General features: G+C 58.4%; 1 protein-coding gene across 8 annotated transcripts in view; it reads left to right on the top strand.

The window, feature by feature from the left end:
* The window catches only part of KDM4B (lysine demethylase 4B), a 135,055-nt gene that overhangs the window by 81,090 nt on the left and 37,490 nt on the right, over nucleotides 1-16,475 (top strand). For all 8 annotated transcript variants that reach the window (XM_054505023.2, XM_045863263.2, XM_045863261.2 and 5 more), the window contains 2 exons: nucleotides 1,524-1,627; nucleotides 6,068-6,205. In XM_054505023.2, the coding sequence (XP_054360998.1) occupies nucleotides 1,524-1,627; nucleotides 6,068-6,205 (242 nt within the window). The remainder of the gene's footprint in view (nucleotides 1-1,523; nucleotides 1,628-6,067; nucleotides 6,206-16,475) is intronic.

Raw genomic sequence — 16,475 nt, 5'->3', positions numbered from 1 at the left:
TTAATGAGAGCCACTTAAACTGTGCATTAAAAAGAGGGACTGCAGAGAGGCCACGGGCCGGGCAGCAGGGGCTATAACTCTAATTGAAACACTTTTAGCACCGAGGAAAGTCGCTGGATTCAGTAATCCCTCGCACTTTCTTTTTCTTTTTTTCTTTTTTTTAAAAGATTTATTTATTTATTTATTTGACAGAGAGAGAGAGACACAGCGAGAGAGGGAACACAAGCAGGGGGAGTGGGAGAGGGAGAGGCAGGCCTCCCGCTGAGCAGGGAGCCCGATGCGGGGCTCGATCCCAGGACCCTGGGATCATGACCTGAGCCGAAGGCAGACGCTCAATGACTGAGCCACCCAGGCGCCCCTCCCTCGCACTTTCTAGAACCTCGCAGTTACAGTTGTGTCCTTGCTGGCAGGCTTCCCAGCCCCCACCCCCAACACTGTCGCTTAGAAGCCCCCCCCCCCCCCGCCACCAGCAGGTGTGTGGGTGAGGCCCTGTGTCCGTACACAGCACATCCATACACACGCGAGTGTGCCCTCTAACTGGCCACCCGTCGGGGGTGTGCACTGGCCTGGAGGCTGGGGGCCCACGGTCTGGGTTGGCCCCCGGGAGGGTCCCCAGGCCGGTTGTTCCTGGGGTCCGTCCTGGAGGGAGCTGGACCCCAGGAAGAACCGGCTGCTGCTGTGGCACATCCCAGACCTTGCCGAGTTTGTGAGGCAGCCCTTCTTGGCCGCCTCTCGGTGACGGTTCGGGTGAGGAGCCCAGCACCTTTGCGTGGAATCCCGGGGCTTTTCTTTAACCTCAAGACCTACATGTCATTGGTGGGAGCTTCAGCCAGTGAGTGAGTTAGTGAAACACATTTTCTGAGCAAGTAGAGCTGATGGTCTGCCTTCCGTGCACTTGACGAACATTGTTTTAAATGACTTATGTGGTATATGCCGTGAGACAGGAAGCATAGCCGAACGTGAACCACCTTGTGGGTAGCAGATGGTCAGGCCTGGCCCAGGCTGCTCTGCCCCTTTCCCAGCACACCGTGGGCCTCGGACGGTCAGTTGGAAGGCGGAGCCTCCGCCTCCGCCTGCCGCGGGGACCACGTGTGGGAAGAGCCCAGGGGAGCCCGTGCCCACATAGGGGGCCCCCTCCCTCTTTGCTGCAGACTTGGTTGTGGGGGGGGCACTGCTCACGGCTCCCTGGGTTGAGCGCATCTGCTCCCGTGTCCCGTCTCCCCGGCTGCACCATTGCCTTGGCCGAGCGACTGGGCGCATGCCACGTGGCGGGTTTTATGTGGGGAGTGCTCAGAGGGGAGTTCTGTGCAGCTGTGCCCTGGCCTGCACCCCATCTGTGGCTCTGGGGGTACACTTTGTTGCACAGATGGCCCTGGCCCACCCTTGGCTCTGGGCTCACTGACCGGCAGGGTCCTGTGCGTTTTGTTCCCTTGGAGCTGCAGGCCTGATGGGAGGCGAATGCTGCCCAAAGAGGCCTGCGCAGCTCTGGCCCACCAGACTGATGCCCATCTTCTCTGCTCCAGGGTTCTTCCCCGGGAGCTCCCAGGGCTGTGATGCCTTCCTGCGGCACAAGATGACCCTCATCTCGCCCATCATCCTCAAGAAGTACGGGATCCCGTTCAGCCGGGTACGTAGGGGCTGCTGGGGCCCCGGCCGAGGGGACCACCAATGTCCCAGGAAGCTGGCTTCTTAAGCCTGCAGAAGGTTCTAGAACACTGGCAAGCCAGGGGGGAGGGCAGGTTGGCTGGGCAGTCAGCCTCCAGCTCTACCGTGGTGGGGAATGAGGATGGAAGAGGGGAGAGTTGGGTGGGGTCTTGCCTTACATAACTCCCACTCCCACGCTCAGTCCCCTGCCCTGTGTGCCTGTTGGCTGCCCCCGCCCCTGCCCTCAGGGTCCTACAGGGCTGGGGTTGCAGTGGATGGGCAGCTCCTGCCAACTTCCCAGGAAGCCACAGGACAACTGGGCAGGCCCCTCCGCCCCCCGCTTCGTCCTGATCTCTGGGTGCAGCCCATGGCCCACTGCAGACGTCCTTTGCAAGAATGAATACCTGTTTAGAAATGAACTATCTGGCTCTCCCACAGCGTGGAGACTGTGAACTCATTCAATTTGCTGGTCCAGGGAGTGCTCCGCTTGTCCCCGGGAAAGGCTGTGATGAATGAGGCCTGAAGCTGGGCAGTCAGGGTGGGGGGGTGGGGGGTGGAAGGCCAGCACCCGGGTCTGGGCCTTCATTGGGGGCTCTGCCCTGGGGTGGGGCTCGGCAGGTATCCACCGCAGGCAAGCCTTTCCCTGCAGACAAGCCTCCTGGATGGGAAGGTCTAGGCCTGTGTCCCCAGGGTGGTCTGGACCAGAGGGATGTGCCCAGAACCTTCCGGAGAGGCCCGAGCAGACTTTGGGCTGGGTAGTGATGGCAGGCCAGGGAGAGGAGGCCCCTCCTGGGATTCTGGTTCCTGAGGGTCTCCATACAAGAGCATTTGTCGGGTACGGGAGCAAGTTCTGCAATCAGATCCTCATGCCGCACTCTTGCTAGGAGTGTCAGCGAGTTGGAAATTGCTTCTGACATTTCAATCACATCGCCCACAGCATTAGTGCTCAGATCGGGGATTCGCTCTCGCTGTCGGGCTCGTCCATCAGAGCGCGGCACGTTCTGCCCTGAGAAATGCAGGTTTCCATGCTTCCGTCTCCTCTCCTCGTCTTGGGATTTGAACACCGCTGGTTACCAGGAACCTCACGGACAGACACGGCATTGCTCCCAGGAGTGAGAAGGACTTGCTTTCCTGTGGGTTGTGGAGAGCGTTCTCCCAGGCGGTGCTTCCTAGAGAGAGAGCGAGAGAGAGGCCGGTCAGAGGCGTCCCCTCCCTTGCGTCGCTCTCTGCACAGCACTGTGCTTGTTGCACGAAATGCCTGAAAGCACCCGAAGGCGGTGGCCTCCTGGCCCTGGGGCAGCTGGCTCTCAGAGGCCGTGCTCCCCTGCCACCAGCCCGGCCCTCAGCTGCCCACGGGCCTGCGGGGCGAAGGCCGAGGCTGGGCCAGGAGTGAGCAGGGAGCAGCGTTAGGCTCCAGATGAATGCCCCGTCCGGGTCCATGTGGGTCCCCTTATCTGAATTCCTGGCAGCCCGGGGGGGGAGTGACTCCCACGCTCCACTTATAAATCTTTGTAATGGTATTTACTTCTAGAAGAAAAAGCAGATCAATAGCCGAGCTTTTTAATAATTAAAAGTGTGTATTTCTGTAATCTGCCATGGACTTCCTCATTTATCCTGCGAGCGCTGGGGGAAGCAGCTGAATTCAGGCTTCCTCCATGACTGGCGTGTGGGCTGGTGTTCCCTGCTCTGCTTATGACTTTGCCACACGGCCTATCCGTCATCCCAAGTGCCTTCTAATTTATTGTCGGGATAATGTGGACTGCGGTGACACGGAGGATGGACACCGTGGTCTTGAGACGAAGCCACCAGGATGTTGGTTTTGTGACAGGAGAATCATCTCCTTGCCGGCCTGAGCACATCAGTTCTAGGCCTTGGTTTATGGAGGGGTCGTGCGGGAAGGTGAGGCACTGTGGTCTGCCCGAGTGGGGGCCGGAGGCACCTCCCCTCACACCCAGGCTCTCAGAGCTGGCCCCGCAGGGACCCCGCAGCGTGCCCGGGAGACTCCCCGCTCATGCCAGGCCTCGTGCCTGCCGGTACCCTGGTGGAGGAAGGGAGGGAGGGAGGGGAGCAGGCAAGCCAGCTCGGCGGGAGGGCTGGATGATGTTGTCCAAGGTCAGCTCAAAAAGGATAAGGAAATGAGTAATTACGTTTTCAAAGAAAAAAAAAATCCCTACATTTTAATTTTAATTGTATTTACCACCCATTTCACACAGCCCGGTGCACGGAGCCAGCCCAGAGAATCCTTGCTGTGCCGGGGGTGGGGGGTGGGGGTGGGGGTTGCTGGCGCCTCTGGGACACTGAGTGTTCTCTCCCCACCCCAGTCTCCTGCTGTGCATGGGCTTCATCCCCCACACGCCTGTCACTTGGACAGGAATTTTAAAATATAACTTAATGCACACTGACTTCCCTTGATTGGTACAATTCATTACTTGAAAAGAAAAATATCATGTTCTTAAGGACTGGCTTTTCTCCAGGCTGTGTCAGTTTTGACTGATTTTTGACTCTGTGGTTGGCTTTTGGAAGTCTTCCGCCCCCCCATCCCCCACGCCCCCACCCCCTCAGGGTCTGACTTCTTCTTGGTGACTTAAATGAATCCAGCAATTCCTGCTCATCTCTCTGGAGGAATAAACAAAGATTAGCAAGCCTGAGAACTCCTACAAAGCTACAGTAGAAAGGTGAACAACCTGATAAATGGGGGCAGAAGGAGACACTTTGCAAAAGGGGGTCCCTGCAAAAGGGACGCAGACCCAGGCGTCGTAGGCCTCAGAGAAAGGGGATCGAAACCACGAGATCCTGGGCCCACCTGGAGGAACACCCCCAAACGCCGGCGAGGAGGAAAGCGATGGGGACTCCCCACCACCAGCAGCGTGGATGCTGAATGGGGGGACCGTCGCAGAAAACTGCTGGGCAGGTTCTTGGGAACCCGATGTGCCGCCGCCAGGAGACCCTGCAGGAATGCAGGCATGTGTCTGCAAGTAGACGGGCCCCAATGCGTTCTCGAACACTCACCAGAGCCCCACTCCAGAAACAGCCCACGGTCTGTCGGCAGAGGACGGGGAAGCACCCAGCAATACATCTACACAGCGCGGCTCCCTTTAGGAGCGAGAAGGGACAGAGGCAGACACAAGAGCACAGTCCGTGCGAAGCCATTTCACAAAACCCGAGAAAGAAATGTACTCCTCAGTGACGAGGCACATCTCACGGTGGGGGGATTGCTGGGTGGGGGGCTGCCTGCGGTGGTCCGTTCCCGTTCGGGGCGCTGGTTACTCCCAACTCCAGACAACCTGTAATCTGTGGCTTCTACCAAATCTTCAGTCAAGGACTTCAAAGTTACACTCTCGCCACCAGCCTCGGTTTCCACATCCGTGAATTGGGCCTCCAGCCCCACCTCTCATGTTCTGGGACACTGACCACTTTAACTTGTTGTCTTTCTTTTGGATCCCACATCTTCTGGAGTGCTTGGGTGAAGGGCTCAGTGCCACCCCGGGGGGAAGGAGAGAGGGAGTCCGGGGGGGAGGCTACAGCTCCCACCTTTTCCTCCAGGCCTTGGGGTGGAGGTTCCAGAAGCTTCCGTCTGGGCTCCTCGTGGGCCCTCTTCCCTGTCACTCACTCACACCCAGCTCCTTGGTTTGGGGTCTCTGTTTTGGAGGCTGGATCAGACCATTTGAGTAGGTCTGGAACCATCATCAGCTCATTTGACAGAGTTCCGACCTTGACATTGTGTCCTTATAACACGCCGTTTCTCTGGCCTCTCTGACCTCACTTGGAAGGAGCCACCTCCTGGGATATAAGGGACAGACCCAGGCTTATGACAGCCAGAGGACTTAGGTTATTTTCCAGGAATGTTTCGTGTGTGCAGCTAGACCTATTTTCCTCACAAGGGCGAGACCCTGTACTTAGAGCACGCCCCGCCCTGTGCTGGGGGGGTCACTGTGGCTGATGCCAGCCGTTTCCGAACATCCTACGGTGGACAGCAGGCGGGACACGACCACCTGCCTCCAGACCAGGAGAACCCCTCCCTCCCGAGAGTGCCTGGAGGCGTGGCCCTCAACAGCCCCATGCGTCGGTCACCTTGGGGCCCCGCCCGGGGCTGGTGGCAGCTCTTGTCCAGGCCACGGCCACACCTACTGCCCCGTGGGAAATTGGCTGGAGCCCTTGGACTTAGGCGGAGCCACCTTCCACTGGGCAGAAGTCCATTGGCTGCCGAAGTTGGGGCTCCCTGGCACTTGTTGGGAAATCTTTGAGTCCACGTGCCCCTACTGTGCCGCCTGGTGGCTCCTGGTGGCGTTGGCCACCAGACTCTGCCTGCCCCAGGCCGGCTCTGCTTCCAGTAGGGGAGCCGCGTGGTAACCGCCATTCCTGACTCCAGGCCTTGCCCCTCGCCTGTTTGCTCCTGCTCACCTGTCGGCTCTTTCCTCCTCAGATCACACAGGAAGCCGGGGAGTTCATGATCACGTTTCCCTATGGCTACCATGCTGGATTCAATCACGGGTTCAACTGTGCAGAATCTACCAATTTTGCCACTTTGCGGTGGATTGATTATGGCAAGGTGGCCACTCAGGTAAGTGCCTGCAGAGCCTGCGAAGGGGTCTAAACGGGGGGTCAGCCCCTCTCAGCCCATTCCCTCGGACCAGGGCCTCTGTGGCTTCCGCTTAGACTTGACAGGGGCCTGGTCTCTCCGCCAGGGTCTGATTCTGGGATCCTCAGTGAACTCATCCCCAGAATGTTCCTCCCCTGGAACGAGCAGGGAGGAGGCATGGGGCCTGCGACCTGCAGCCGGGGGCTTTCCTTCCCCAGCAGACCCTGCTCTCTGGGCCCTGGTGTCTGGGCCGTCCATGGAGATCACTGAAGGGCAAGAGGACTCCTCTGATTCTTTTCCTGGAAATTTGCTGTTCTGGGTCTCAGAGGGCCTTGCTGCGAGGAGGGGCTGTTGGTGGGAACAGGCTTGTACCAAGGGCCTTCCTCCGAGGACTGCCGCCACAGCCCTGGGCCCCTGTTCCGGCCTCTGCAGAAGGTGGTACGCTCTTCCCGTCAGGCTGGGCTCAGGCTTTGGCCCAGGGTTTCAGCCCATCGGCCTCTCTCCACTGCAGACAGCCCAGTTACTCATGGGTGTCTCTCTAGCACTGGGGCACGAGGAACAGGAGAACCCCCTCCAGCAGGGCCAGTGCGGTGTGAAAACAGGGTGCTTCCCATCAGCCTCCCAAGTTGGAGCCTGGGGGTTACTCCGAGGAATCGCTTGGCCAGTTCCAAGTCAGCGCCCAGGACCAGGGTAGTTGGAGGGTTTCTCACAAGACCCAGCAGTCGTGACCCCGTGGGGATCGGCACGGAGGCCACTGGCCATGTGTGGGTGTCGTGGCCTTGAGCTGTGGGGGTAACACACGCCATGTCCGAGGTTCGGTGCATGACAAGCGACATGAAATATCACGCAGATAATTGGTTCGTGCTGGTTATGTAGGCGATGTTTTTGGATAGATTGGGTTAAACCAAATATATCATTAAAGTGAATTTTGCCTGTTTCTTTTCATGGTTTGAGTGTGGCGACTGGACCGAAGATTACACAGGTGGCTTGCGTCCTGCCTCTGGTGGGCAGCTCAGGGCTAGACGGATGGGCTCCCCTTTATGTTTCTAACCACTCACTTTTCTAGCTTCGCTGTTTCAGGGCAGTTCAGAAAAGGAACTGAGCTTTGCAGGAAAGAGACTGGAGAGGCACTTGGGGGGTTAGGAGTGTCGGGATTGTTATCCTGGGGGGTGCTGTCTTTGGCAGAGATGCTGGGCTTCACTGAAAGAGAAGAGGTGGGAGCATCAGGATTTTTTCTTTTTCTTTTTTTTCCCCAAAGATTTTATTTATTTATTCCATAGAGAGAGACACAGCGAGAGAGGGAACACAAGCAGGGAGAGTGGGAGAGGGAGAAGCAGGCTTCCCTTTGAGCAGGGAGCCCGATGTGGGACTCGATCCCAGGATCCCGGGATCATGACCTGAGCCGAAGGCAGACGCTTAACAACTGAGCCACCCAGGCACCCCAGGACTTTTTCTTTTGAGCTAAAGGAATGATGGAATGTCCTGGAGCGTGTGGTTTTGCTCACGTGACCATGGGGCACTGTGGACGGTGAGACCGTGCACGGAGAATTCTGTGGGGCCTGTGTGCGCCGAGAGCCCCGGCCGCGGTGGGAGCTGTGATTGAGTTGTAAGCTCTGGACAAGATTGCAGGCTTGTCCTGGAGGTGCTGTCAGCACCGGAACTGCAGTGGGGCCAGCAGGGACTGCCCAGATATTAAAAGCAATTTTGGGTTCAGCCATGTGTTCACAAACAAGTGACATTTGGGAAGCGCCGCCTTAGATTGGGCCTTCACGCTTACATTGCCAGGCGGTGTAGCGTGAAATTACTGAGCGAGTGGTGTGCAGCGCTCTGCGCAAGCCGGGGTTCAGGCGGGTGGCCGGGCCCTGTGCCGGGCTCCCACGTAGAGCCACCCCAGCTGCCCCGACCGCGGGGCAGGAAGGCGAGGACTTCAGCCGGGAGTGGCCATTGGCCATGGGGCGCCTGGCCATGCAGTGCTGGATGGCAGCCCGCAGGCTTTTCGGCGGTGGAACGGGCTGGCGGTTTCTGCCTCTTCGAAGCTCTGCTGCCCAGTAACTAGTCGAGGCCGGAGATGCCGCGAAGGCACCTGGCCCCTCGCAGACAGCCATAGCTGAGGTGTGTCAGAGGCAGGACCCGGCAGGGGCAGGGAGATGGTTGAGGTCGGGTGGTTCTCAGGGACCTGCTGGCTCCTTGGCCGCATTTTAGGGAATGGATAGTGGGGTTGGGGGAGGATCCCAGGATGCTTTTCCTAAGCAAGGGCTTCTCTCTGCCGGCCTGAGCTGCCCACCCCCATCTGTGCTTGGGCCAGTTCCTTCTGATACCTTCCTTGGAACCCAGGGAGAGCATCTCCACTTTCCAGATTTTATTATTTTTTATTTTTATTTTTTTTTAACAGACTTTATTTATTTATTTGAGAGAGAGAGCATGAGCATGGGGGAGGGCCAGAGGGAGAAGCAGGCTCCCCGCTGAGCAGGGAGCCTGATGCGGGACTCGATCCCAGGACCCTGGGATCATGACTTGAGCTGAAGGCAGATGCTTAACGACTGAGCCACTCAGGAGCCTCAACCACTTTCCAGATTTTAGAAACTTTCAACTTGGTTCTTCACCTACTTCAGGCTCTTAGGAAGTCCCCCCACCCCCCTTGTCCCTTTTCTGTCATGCTCCCTCTGTGCTGGCACATTAGATGCCAAATTCTTGCACCTGGCCGGCCTCTGTGAATTTCAGGTATTTGTGTTCTTTCTTCTTCTAGAGCAGGGCTCAGCAAACAGGGGCCCGCAGGCCAAATTTGGCAGGTTACCTTTGTGTGGTCCTCAACCTGAGAATGATTTTTAAAGAGTTGTGCAAAAAATCACAAGAAGACAGTGCAACATGTCACTTAAGACGAAACTCAGATTTCATGTTCATAAAGTTTTATTGGCACACAGCCACACCCATTCATTGACAAGCGGTCTCTGGCTGCTTTTGCCTGCAACAGCGGAGTTGGGTGGTTGCTCCAGAGACCACCTGGCCTGCAAAACTGAAAGTAGTTGCCTTTTTGCCACTGCAGAGGAAGCGTGCTAGGGGGTTGATGGCATGGCAGACTCTAGCCTTTCCTGTCAGCCCCGGCTTGGGCCGGTCAGGGCTGACCAGTTGCCTCTTGCACCCTTTCCCAGCCTTTTCCCAGGGTCTCTGGCATCAGAGGGGCTGCTCTTTCAAGCCCGTCGGCCCCCGTCGTGACCCACACCCAGCGCCGTGGCTGCCGCCTCTGGAGCCTCTGGATGGGCCTGTGAGGGTGCTGATGGCGGCTGTTGACCAGCAGGCCAGGCCAGATGCCAGCATGCTGCTGCCATTCACCTGCAGACTTCCCACAGTGGAGCGGGAGGCCCAGGCCTCGGGCGCTGGTCTGCCTCCGCGGGCCAAGGAAGCCGCCGGGCTTGTAGCCTCTTACCAGAGTCCTCAGAGGGAGCTCCTCAGGGCCTTGCACCCAGGGTCCGCTCTCTGGCCTGGCCTCCTTTGACAGAATTCACACCGGAGCATCCCCGCCCCCCGCAGTCAGCAGGAGGCTGAGCTGCCCTGGGTCACTGTCGAGTTGACATGGTGTTTGGGTGTTTGCTCTCTTCCGTGGCTCTCCTTTCTGAGCCACTTCGCTGGCATTAACCTTCGTGACCCATCGGTGTGAAAGAGGAGAACCACATGGCTGCTTGTACCCTCCCAGGCCTGTTTCTGTGTCCCAGACTCCTGCCACAGTTTCTGGATCCCACAGCCCCGCCCCCGAGGCACAGCAGCAGATGAAAACCCTGGCTTCCCGGGCTTCCCGTGTCCTGGGCGCAGCTCTGGGCCTCCATCTGGAGCAGAGGTGGATGGAGGGAAATCGCCCCCAGGGTTTTATGTAATTAGGGAGAAGCCAGCTGGGGGGCCAGGGTGAGCAGAGACCACTGAGAGTGCCCAAGGGTCAGGGCTGGGACTCCCAGAGGAGGAGGCAGTGATTACAGGGACAAATTGGGGGGACTTCCTGCCAGCTCCAGGTCCCCAGCAGGGGGAACAGAGGGGCCTGGCACTTTGACAAATGTATAACCCCACTATACGGGTGTGTGCAGTGGGGGGTGCCCAAATGTTGATGGATGTTAGCTCTGTGTGGTGGAATTTGGGTCCCTTAAAAACATACACTCTCAATATGTGTCTGTCTTTTTTACAACTTTCTTTAAAAAAAAACAAACAAGTATAGCTTTTCAGGGGAGGGAGGAGTGATCTTGCCCTTCCTGGGGGCTTCTTCCGTAAATGCCCTGCAGCCCCCAGAGGTGGAAGGTTTGGGCTGCTGTTGTCGTGGTAGGGGTGGTTTTGTTGGTTGGTTTTAGAAATGGGAACGAAAAACCAAACCAGCCAACAGGCCCAAACCAGGTCACTCCCGCCCAGCTTCCGTTCTCCCCCGCCACATCGGGACCAAGGGGAGCATAGAAAGTCACATGCAGACTCAGCTGCCTGAGCGCTGCTGAGCACTTGCTGTGGGCGTAGAATGGACCCGGGAGAGAGCTGGGCCTCCAGGGAGAGGGTGAGAGGTGGAGCAGTGAGCAGGGGTCCAGGGACCCGAGGATGCTACAGATCCTGGGTGCAGAGCAAGTGTGGGGCCTGCCCCTGGTCACGTGCTACTGCTGGTTTGTTTTGAGCCCTCAGCTGGATCGCTCCTTGGAGGGAGCACTCCTTTCCCCTGTGTCTCTCCCTGCCTCTCTCCCTTCTCCTTTGCTGGTGGCACCACCCTGCTTCCAGGTGACCCTGAACTTTGTGATCTCTCGAGGCCCAGAGAGGTCAAGTGACTTTGCCAAGGTCATTGCAGCAAGAACCCAGAACGTCCACGCCCTGCCTGTCTCCCTCATCCCACTCAGAGGCAGGTGCCTGTTGAGAGTTTTGGAGTATACCCTTCCCGCCCGCAGGTGTCTCCAGGCTGGCGGCCGCCTCCTGGCAGGGGTCCAGTGCTCAACTGGGGCGGAGGAGTCGCCTCCTGAGGCCTATGCTCCATTTCCAAGGACTGAATTCCCTGGGCACGTGCTCAGACGGGCAGGCTTTGTAGTGGGATTTCTATCGGGGGAGATCAGAGGGATGCTCCAGCTTCGCCCGGAGAAAATAAATGTGCGCGCACCGCCCTTTTTAGGTCTGAACTCGAATTAGTCCTACAAGGCTGCACGCCACGTTGGATTAGCTCAGTGCAGCCCCGGCTGCTCCCATGGTGGCTGGCACTGGGCGAAGCCCGACAAGGGGCTCTTTCCTCCATTGAGGTGGTGCTGGCGTCCCAGGCCACTCCACAAGGCAGGTGCGGAAGTTGACTGCGGATTAAACAGAGCGAGAGAGATTTAAAACCTTGTTTGAGTGGCCAGGAGCCCGGGTGCACTTAACTGATTTTCCGCCAGCTGTCTGGGCTGCCGCCTGCCGAGAGCTCAGCTTCCCTGGGAACTGTCAGCTCCCCTCAGAGGCATCCGGCAGGGAGGGGGCTTCTGCTGAATGTGGAAGAGGGGAGAGGGCCCCCAGCCCCCCAGATGCACTGCACGCAGGGTGCGGGGCCTCTCCTCGATGCCCCAGCCTGAGGCCCATTGGTCTTTGTTACTGTAAAATGTGAACCAAATTGTTCAGATCGTGTGCCTTCTGTTTTGGTAAGCGATTAACCAGGAGCCCAAGTGGAGGTGGCCGGAGGCGGGCTGGGGGTGACGATGGAGGCGTGAGGAGGAATGGGGAGCCACGACCCACCCGGGTTGGAGGTCCGGCTGTGCACCTGCCCTTCTGCGCCTCGCTGACCCTGTGATTTATGGTGCTGGGCAGCCAGGTGCATGGGGCTCGCAGCAGATTGCTGTGTGAAGTGTGTGTTCCCCTCGCTCCTGCCCCGGAGCTTCCTGTCACTCCGTCCGTTCCTGTGCAGGTGGTGTGTCACAGCCACGCAGTAGCTCCCGAGGGCCCCCAGGCCTCTTGGCTTTGTTGTGGATTCCGCTGCATGTGCTGTCCTCCTCTGTGGCCTTTGTCAGTGTCGTGGGAATGTGCTTGGGAAGCGCCTGGCCCTGAGCGCCCGGCGCCCGCTTTATTAATGTTATGGTGCTGGTCGTTGCCGTCGGTGCGGAATGGAGGTGGGAGGGACCGGGCTGCAGACGGGCAGGACTGTCCGGGCCGTCCTGGTGGGCAGGGTCACACCTGTGGGCCTGAGAGGACAGCGACACATGGAGGAGGCTTCCTTCGTAGAGAAAGGGGAGGAGGGTGACGCTGGAGCCCGGCCTTCTGGGGGCTGCATCGGCCTGGTCCAAGGCCAGCGACCTCGGCCGCCTGGCCGGCTGTGGGATCTGCCGGGGGGCAGCCCACAGTCAGGGGCCGAGGGGAGCCCTGGGAGCCATGCACCTAATTGTTTTGTTTATGAAGCGCTTCTGAGAGCTTCCAGTGGATTTCCTAATGAACTGGTTTGTTCTGTCTCTCGCTGCGGCGCTGGTAATTACCTCAGAAACAGGGGGCCGCCGTGTCTGTGAGCCATCACGAGCAGATGTGGGCTCCTCGGCTGGGTTTCTGCCCCTTTCAGGGGGGCGTTGTTTAACGCTTTGTGGGCCCGAGTGCCTGGGAGCCCGAGTGTTCTGGAAGAGGCACGTGTGGTGCCGGCCGTCTGCTGGGCGCAGGGTGGCGTGCGGCTTTGGACGTGCCGCTCTGCGGGCGACGGGCTCATCGCAGGCCTGGCCTCACCACGCGGGGCCTGCCGTCTCCGAGGGTGCCCCAGCCTCACACACCGGCGCGCGTGCGGCCCGCTCGTTGGTCGGCGGCCGTGAGCTGTGGGCCGCCCTGGCTCCCGACGGAGGCCCGGAGCCGGCGTCGCTGCGTGGTGGTCCCTGCGCTCAGATGCCATCTGGGTTGATGATTTCCCTGAAGTACGTTTAATAATCCCCTCTTGAGGCCGGCGCTGTGTCTTCTCGGTCCCAGTTTGCTCTTTTACAAGAGCAAACTCTAATGTCAGTTCCATCTTTTTTAAAAAAGGCGGCCCCTGAGTAAAGCTCGGTGCTGTTTAAATGGGGGGAAACTCGGCAAACAAGACCCCATGGGCTCCGAAGCAGCCGCAACAGACCACCCACTGTTGGGGCTCCCAGCAGGGGCGTCTGGCGTTGCGATTGCCGTGGGTCCTGCAGTGACGTGTCCACTTTCACCGTGACCAGCGTCTGGCTCCGGAGCCTGCGTGCCACGCGTGTCCTGGCGCAGATCAGAGCGAGGGCGGCCGGCCAGGCGTGCTGGGAGGGAACGCAGCCCGCAGCAGGACTTCCCAGCCTGGGGCCCCTCGGGGGTCTGAGTGTGTGCCTGACAGATGCAGACTGGATAGTGTGCAGTGCTGTGAACCTTCCCACGGTGTCCCCCAGGGCCTCCCACGGCCCGACCTCCAGCCGCATAGAGCGGTCTTGTCCTCAGCAGGGCGCCTGGGGGACCCGGCTGTCTGCGGGCTTTGTGCCCTCGCCATGGCAGACTGAGTAGTCTTCACCTCTGCGAAACGGCCGTCCCTGCACTAGTGTGGTCGGTGACTCTGACATCGGGCGTTGTCGGGGGTGTCCGTCCCTGCAGGTGAGCCCTGACCGCTCTGGTCCTGGGAAGACACAGAGGGGAGCCTGTAAACAAGCTGAAACATTCTGTGGGAGGGGAGGGGGCCGGTAAGGGAGTGATGAGCGTTTTTTTTTTTTTTTAAAAACCAGCATTAGCGTTTTAAAGAATGTGGACTGGCACCCATGGGGGTGAAGAGAGCCGAACGAAAAGAACAGAAGCTCGTCTCGTTCTGCGGAAACCCGGAGGTGGTTGCCGTCAGCAGAGTCAACTGAGGGAAGTGAAGTTAGTACTTCACTCAAGCCGTGATGGTATTAATTTTAGGATATCGAGGATCTTTGAGCATGTAGAACATTGGAAACAACCTAAATGCGCACACACGTGATGAGCCAGCCAGATGCTGGAATACTATACAGCCACGAGAAAGGGGTGAGGTGGCTCCTCAGGCTCTCAGGTGGAGCATTCCCCGAAAATGCGTCCTGGGGAAAAGGCAGGGTGTAAACAGTGGCTGTGGGCTGTCCTCTGTCTAAAAAGAAAAGGCCATCTATGTTGTGTTGGTAGGTAGAGAACATTCTGGAAGGAGACACAAGACTGGGTGAGAAGCAGGTGCTCTGGGTGGGCCCCTGCACTCCTTCTGGTCTTCCCCGGGCTGTACCCTGTGAAGTGTTGGCGGTCCCCAAAAGTCTCTTCTGAGCTCCGTTTGTGTGTGCCTCGGGTTCCCCCGCATCAGTGAGCAGTTGCTGGCAAGACGGGAGCCCTCATTCTCTGGTGGGGTCCACCCCGCACATGGTAGGTCCCAAGTTCTGCAGATGGCAGGCATTTAGGGCCCACGTGTCAGTCGGGGGAGGTCAAGGTCTGTGGAAAATTTTTGTGTTTGCTTCCCTTGGCACCTGAGGCTGATGGTGCATAGCCCCCGGAAGCAGCTTTTGTGGGGGGGAGGGCCTTGTCGGAAGTCCAGCCCACAGAGACCTACAGAGCGGGGCCCAGGCTCGGAGGCAAAGGAGGGCGCAGACCCCAGCTGGGCCAAGGCTCCCACAGCTGAGGAGCCACGGAGGCCTCAGGGTCACTGAGGACAGGTGTGTGTGGCGGGGTCAGCTGGTGGAGCTCAGCACATGGGAGGGCTCTCCATTTGCTCCATGATGTTAAAGGAGGGTCTGGCTTTCAATTTTTTTTTATCTTACCTTACAAAAATGCACTGTTTTGTATGTTTTCGGTCATTTTGCGGGGGGGGGGGGGGTATGATGGCTGGTAAAGGGTAATTCCTCAGAAGCTGAGAACAAAGCACTAGGCCTAGGAATCAGACGCAGAGAAACGCTTCTGTTGCTTTTCTCTCGCTAGATGAGTAGCACAGGGAGGAGCTGGAGAAATAGGAGGCAGGGGTCTTGTTTTATGATCGGAAATGTGCCGATGCTGACTGATCTGTCCATTCCAGGCTGGGAGCTTTGCCTGCGTGGTCTCATTTAAAACCCCCAACAGCATGAGGCTGGTCCCCTTCCCGTAGAAAGGTCTATTAAAATGACTTTCTGCATCCCGTCCCGTCCCTGTCCCTGTAGGCAAGGCATGGCGCCAGCCTCCCGAGGAGGATGTTGGGCGCATTTCTGAGCCTGCAGGTTGATGCTTTCTTTATATTTAGCAAAAGTGCTTGCAGAGGAGACCCTGGATCCAGTGGGGCAAACTCCAGTGCCCTCGGTGGCTGGATGTGTCCTGGGCCGTGATGGGGAGCGGAGGGGCTTGTGGGGCGCCCAGTCCCAGAGGAGCCACGGATCCCTGGCTGCCTGCCAGCTGCTGACTCGGGCCCTGCCTGCCATCCCGTGCGGCTGGGGAGCTTCCCGTGAGCAGTGGCGAAGTGCTTTGCACAGTGGGGGCCATGGGACTGCTAATAAATGAGATCCTCAAGGATGTTATGGGCTTTACTATTGATTCCTATGAATAGGTTGATTTTTTTTTTTTTTTTTTTTTTTGCTTTAAAGCCCAGAGAGGGAGAGGTGGAATTAGGTGGTGGCCCTCGGTAATCATCCTGCAGTGGGGTCCCCTGTGGGAGTCAGGGTCTCGTGTTGGTGGCCTGGGAGTCCCTGCTGCCAATTGCCCTGAGTGCCGGGAGCCCCAGTGCTGGTCCGGCTCTGTGGGCCCTCTGAGCCTGCCCTCTGCCCCCTGTGGCACGGACAGCCCGAGCCGAGAGTGTCGCTGGGCCCTGAGAGCCCCCCCTGCTCTGAGCCTGACGACATGCCAACTTCTATTTTTTCATGCTTGGGAAAGAAAAACCCTATTTGTTTCTGCTTGGGGCCCCTGCTATGATAACCAGAGGCAAATCTCCACCCTGCACTATTTTCTCATTTTCCTTGGTCCTAGCGGCAGATCCTGGGAGACATGCATGAATGTCGGGCTGTTTGATATGTCTTCCAACCTGGGGTGACAGCCTCCCTGCTCCCAGGTCGGCGCTCAGATTAGGTCCAGGGCCCCTAAACTCCGAGGTCATAACTCTTGTCATTTGTCATCTGGAAGTGACAAGAGTGCTTCTTGTTGAGCCTCTGGCTGGCGTTCTCAAGATCCCTGGCCTTTTGGGTGGTTCTGACAGGAGTGATCCACTGGGGGTCACAGAGGCCTGTGTGGCTGTGACAGGAGGCTCTGTGTTGGGAACGCCCTGTCTGGGGAATGGCCCGGGCCCCGGCTGGGCTTCTGCCCTGTCAGGCTTCTGCCCGCTTCATCCCTCCTCTCCCCTCCGCCTCCCCTCCCC

The sequence above is a fragment of the Mirounga angustirostris genome, unplaced genomic scaffold (assembly GCF_029215605.1).
Source record: "Mirounga angustirostris isolate CCGP_5_RB_7025 unplaced genomic scaffold, mMirAng1.0.hap1 SCAF_1, whole genome shotgun sequence".
Classification (NCBI taxonomy): Eukaryota; Metazoa; Chordata; class Mammalia; order Carnivora; family Phocidae; genus Mirounga; species Mirounga angustirostris.
This window is presented reverse-complemented; position numbering and strand designations above follow the sequence as displayed.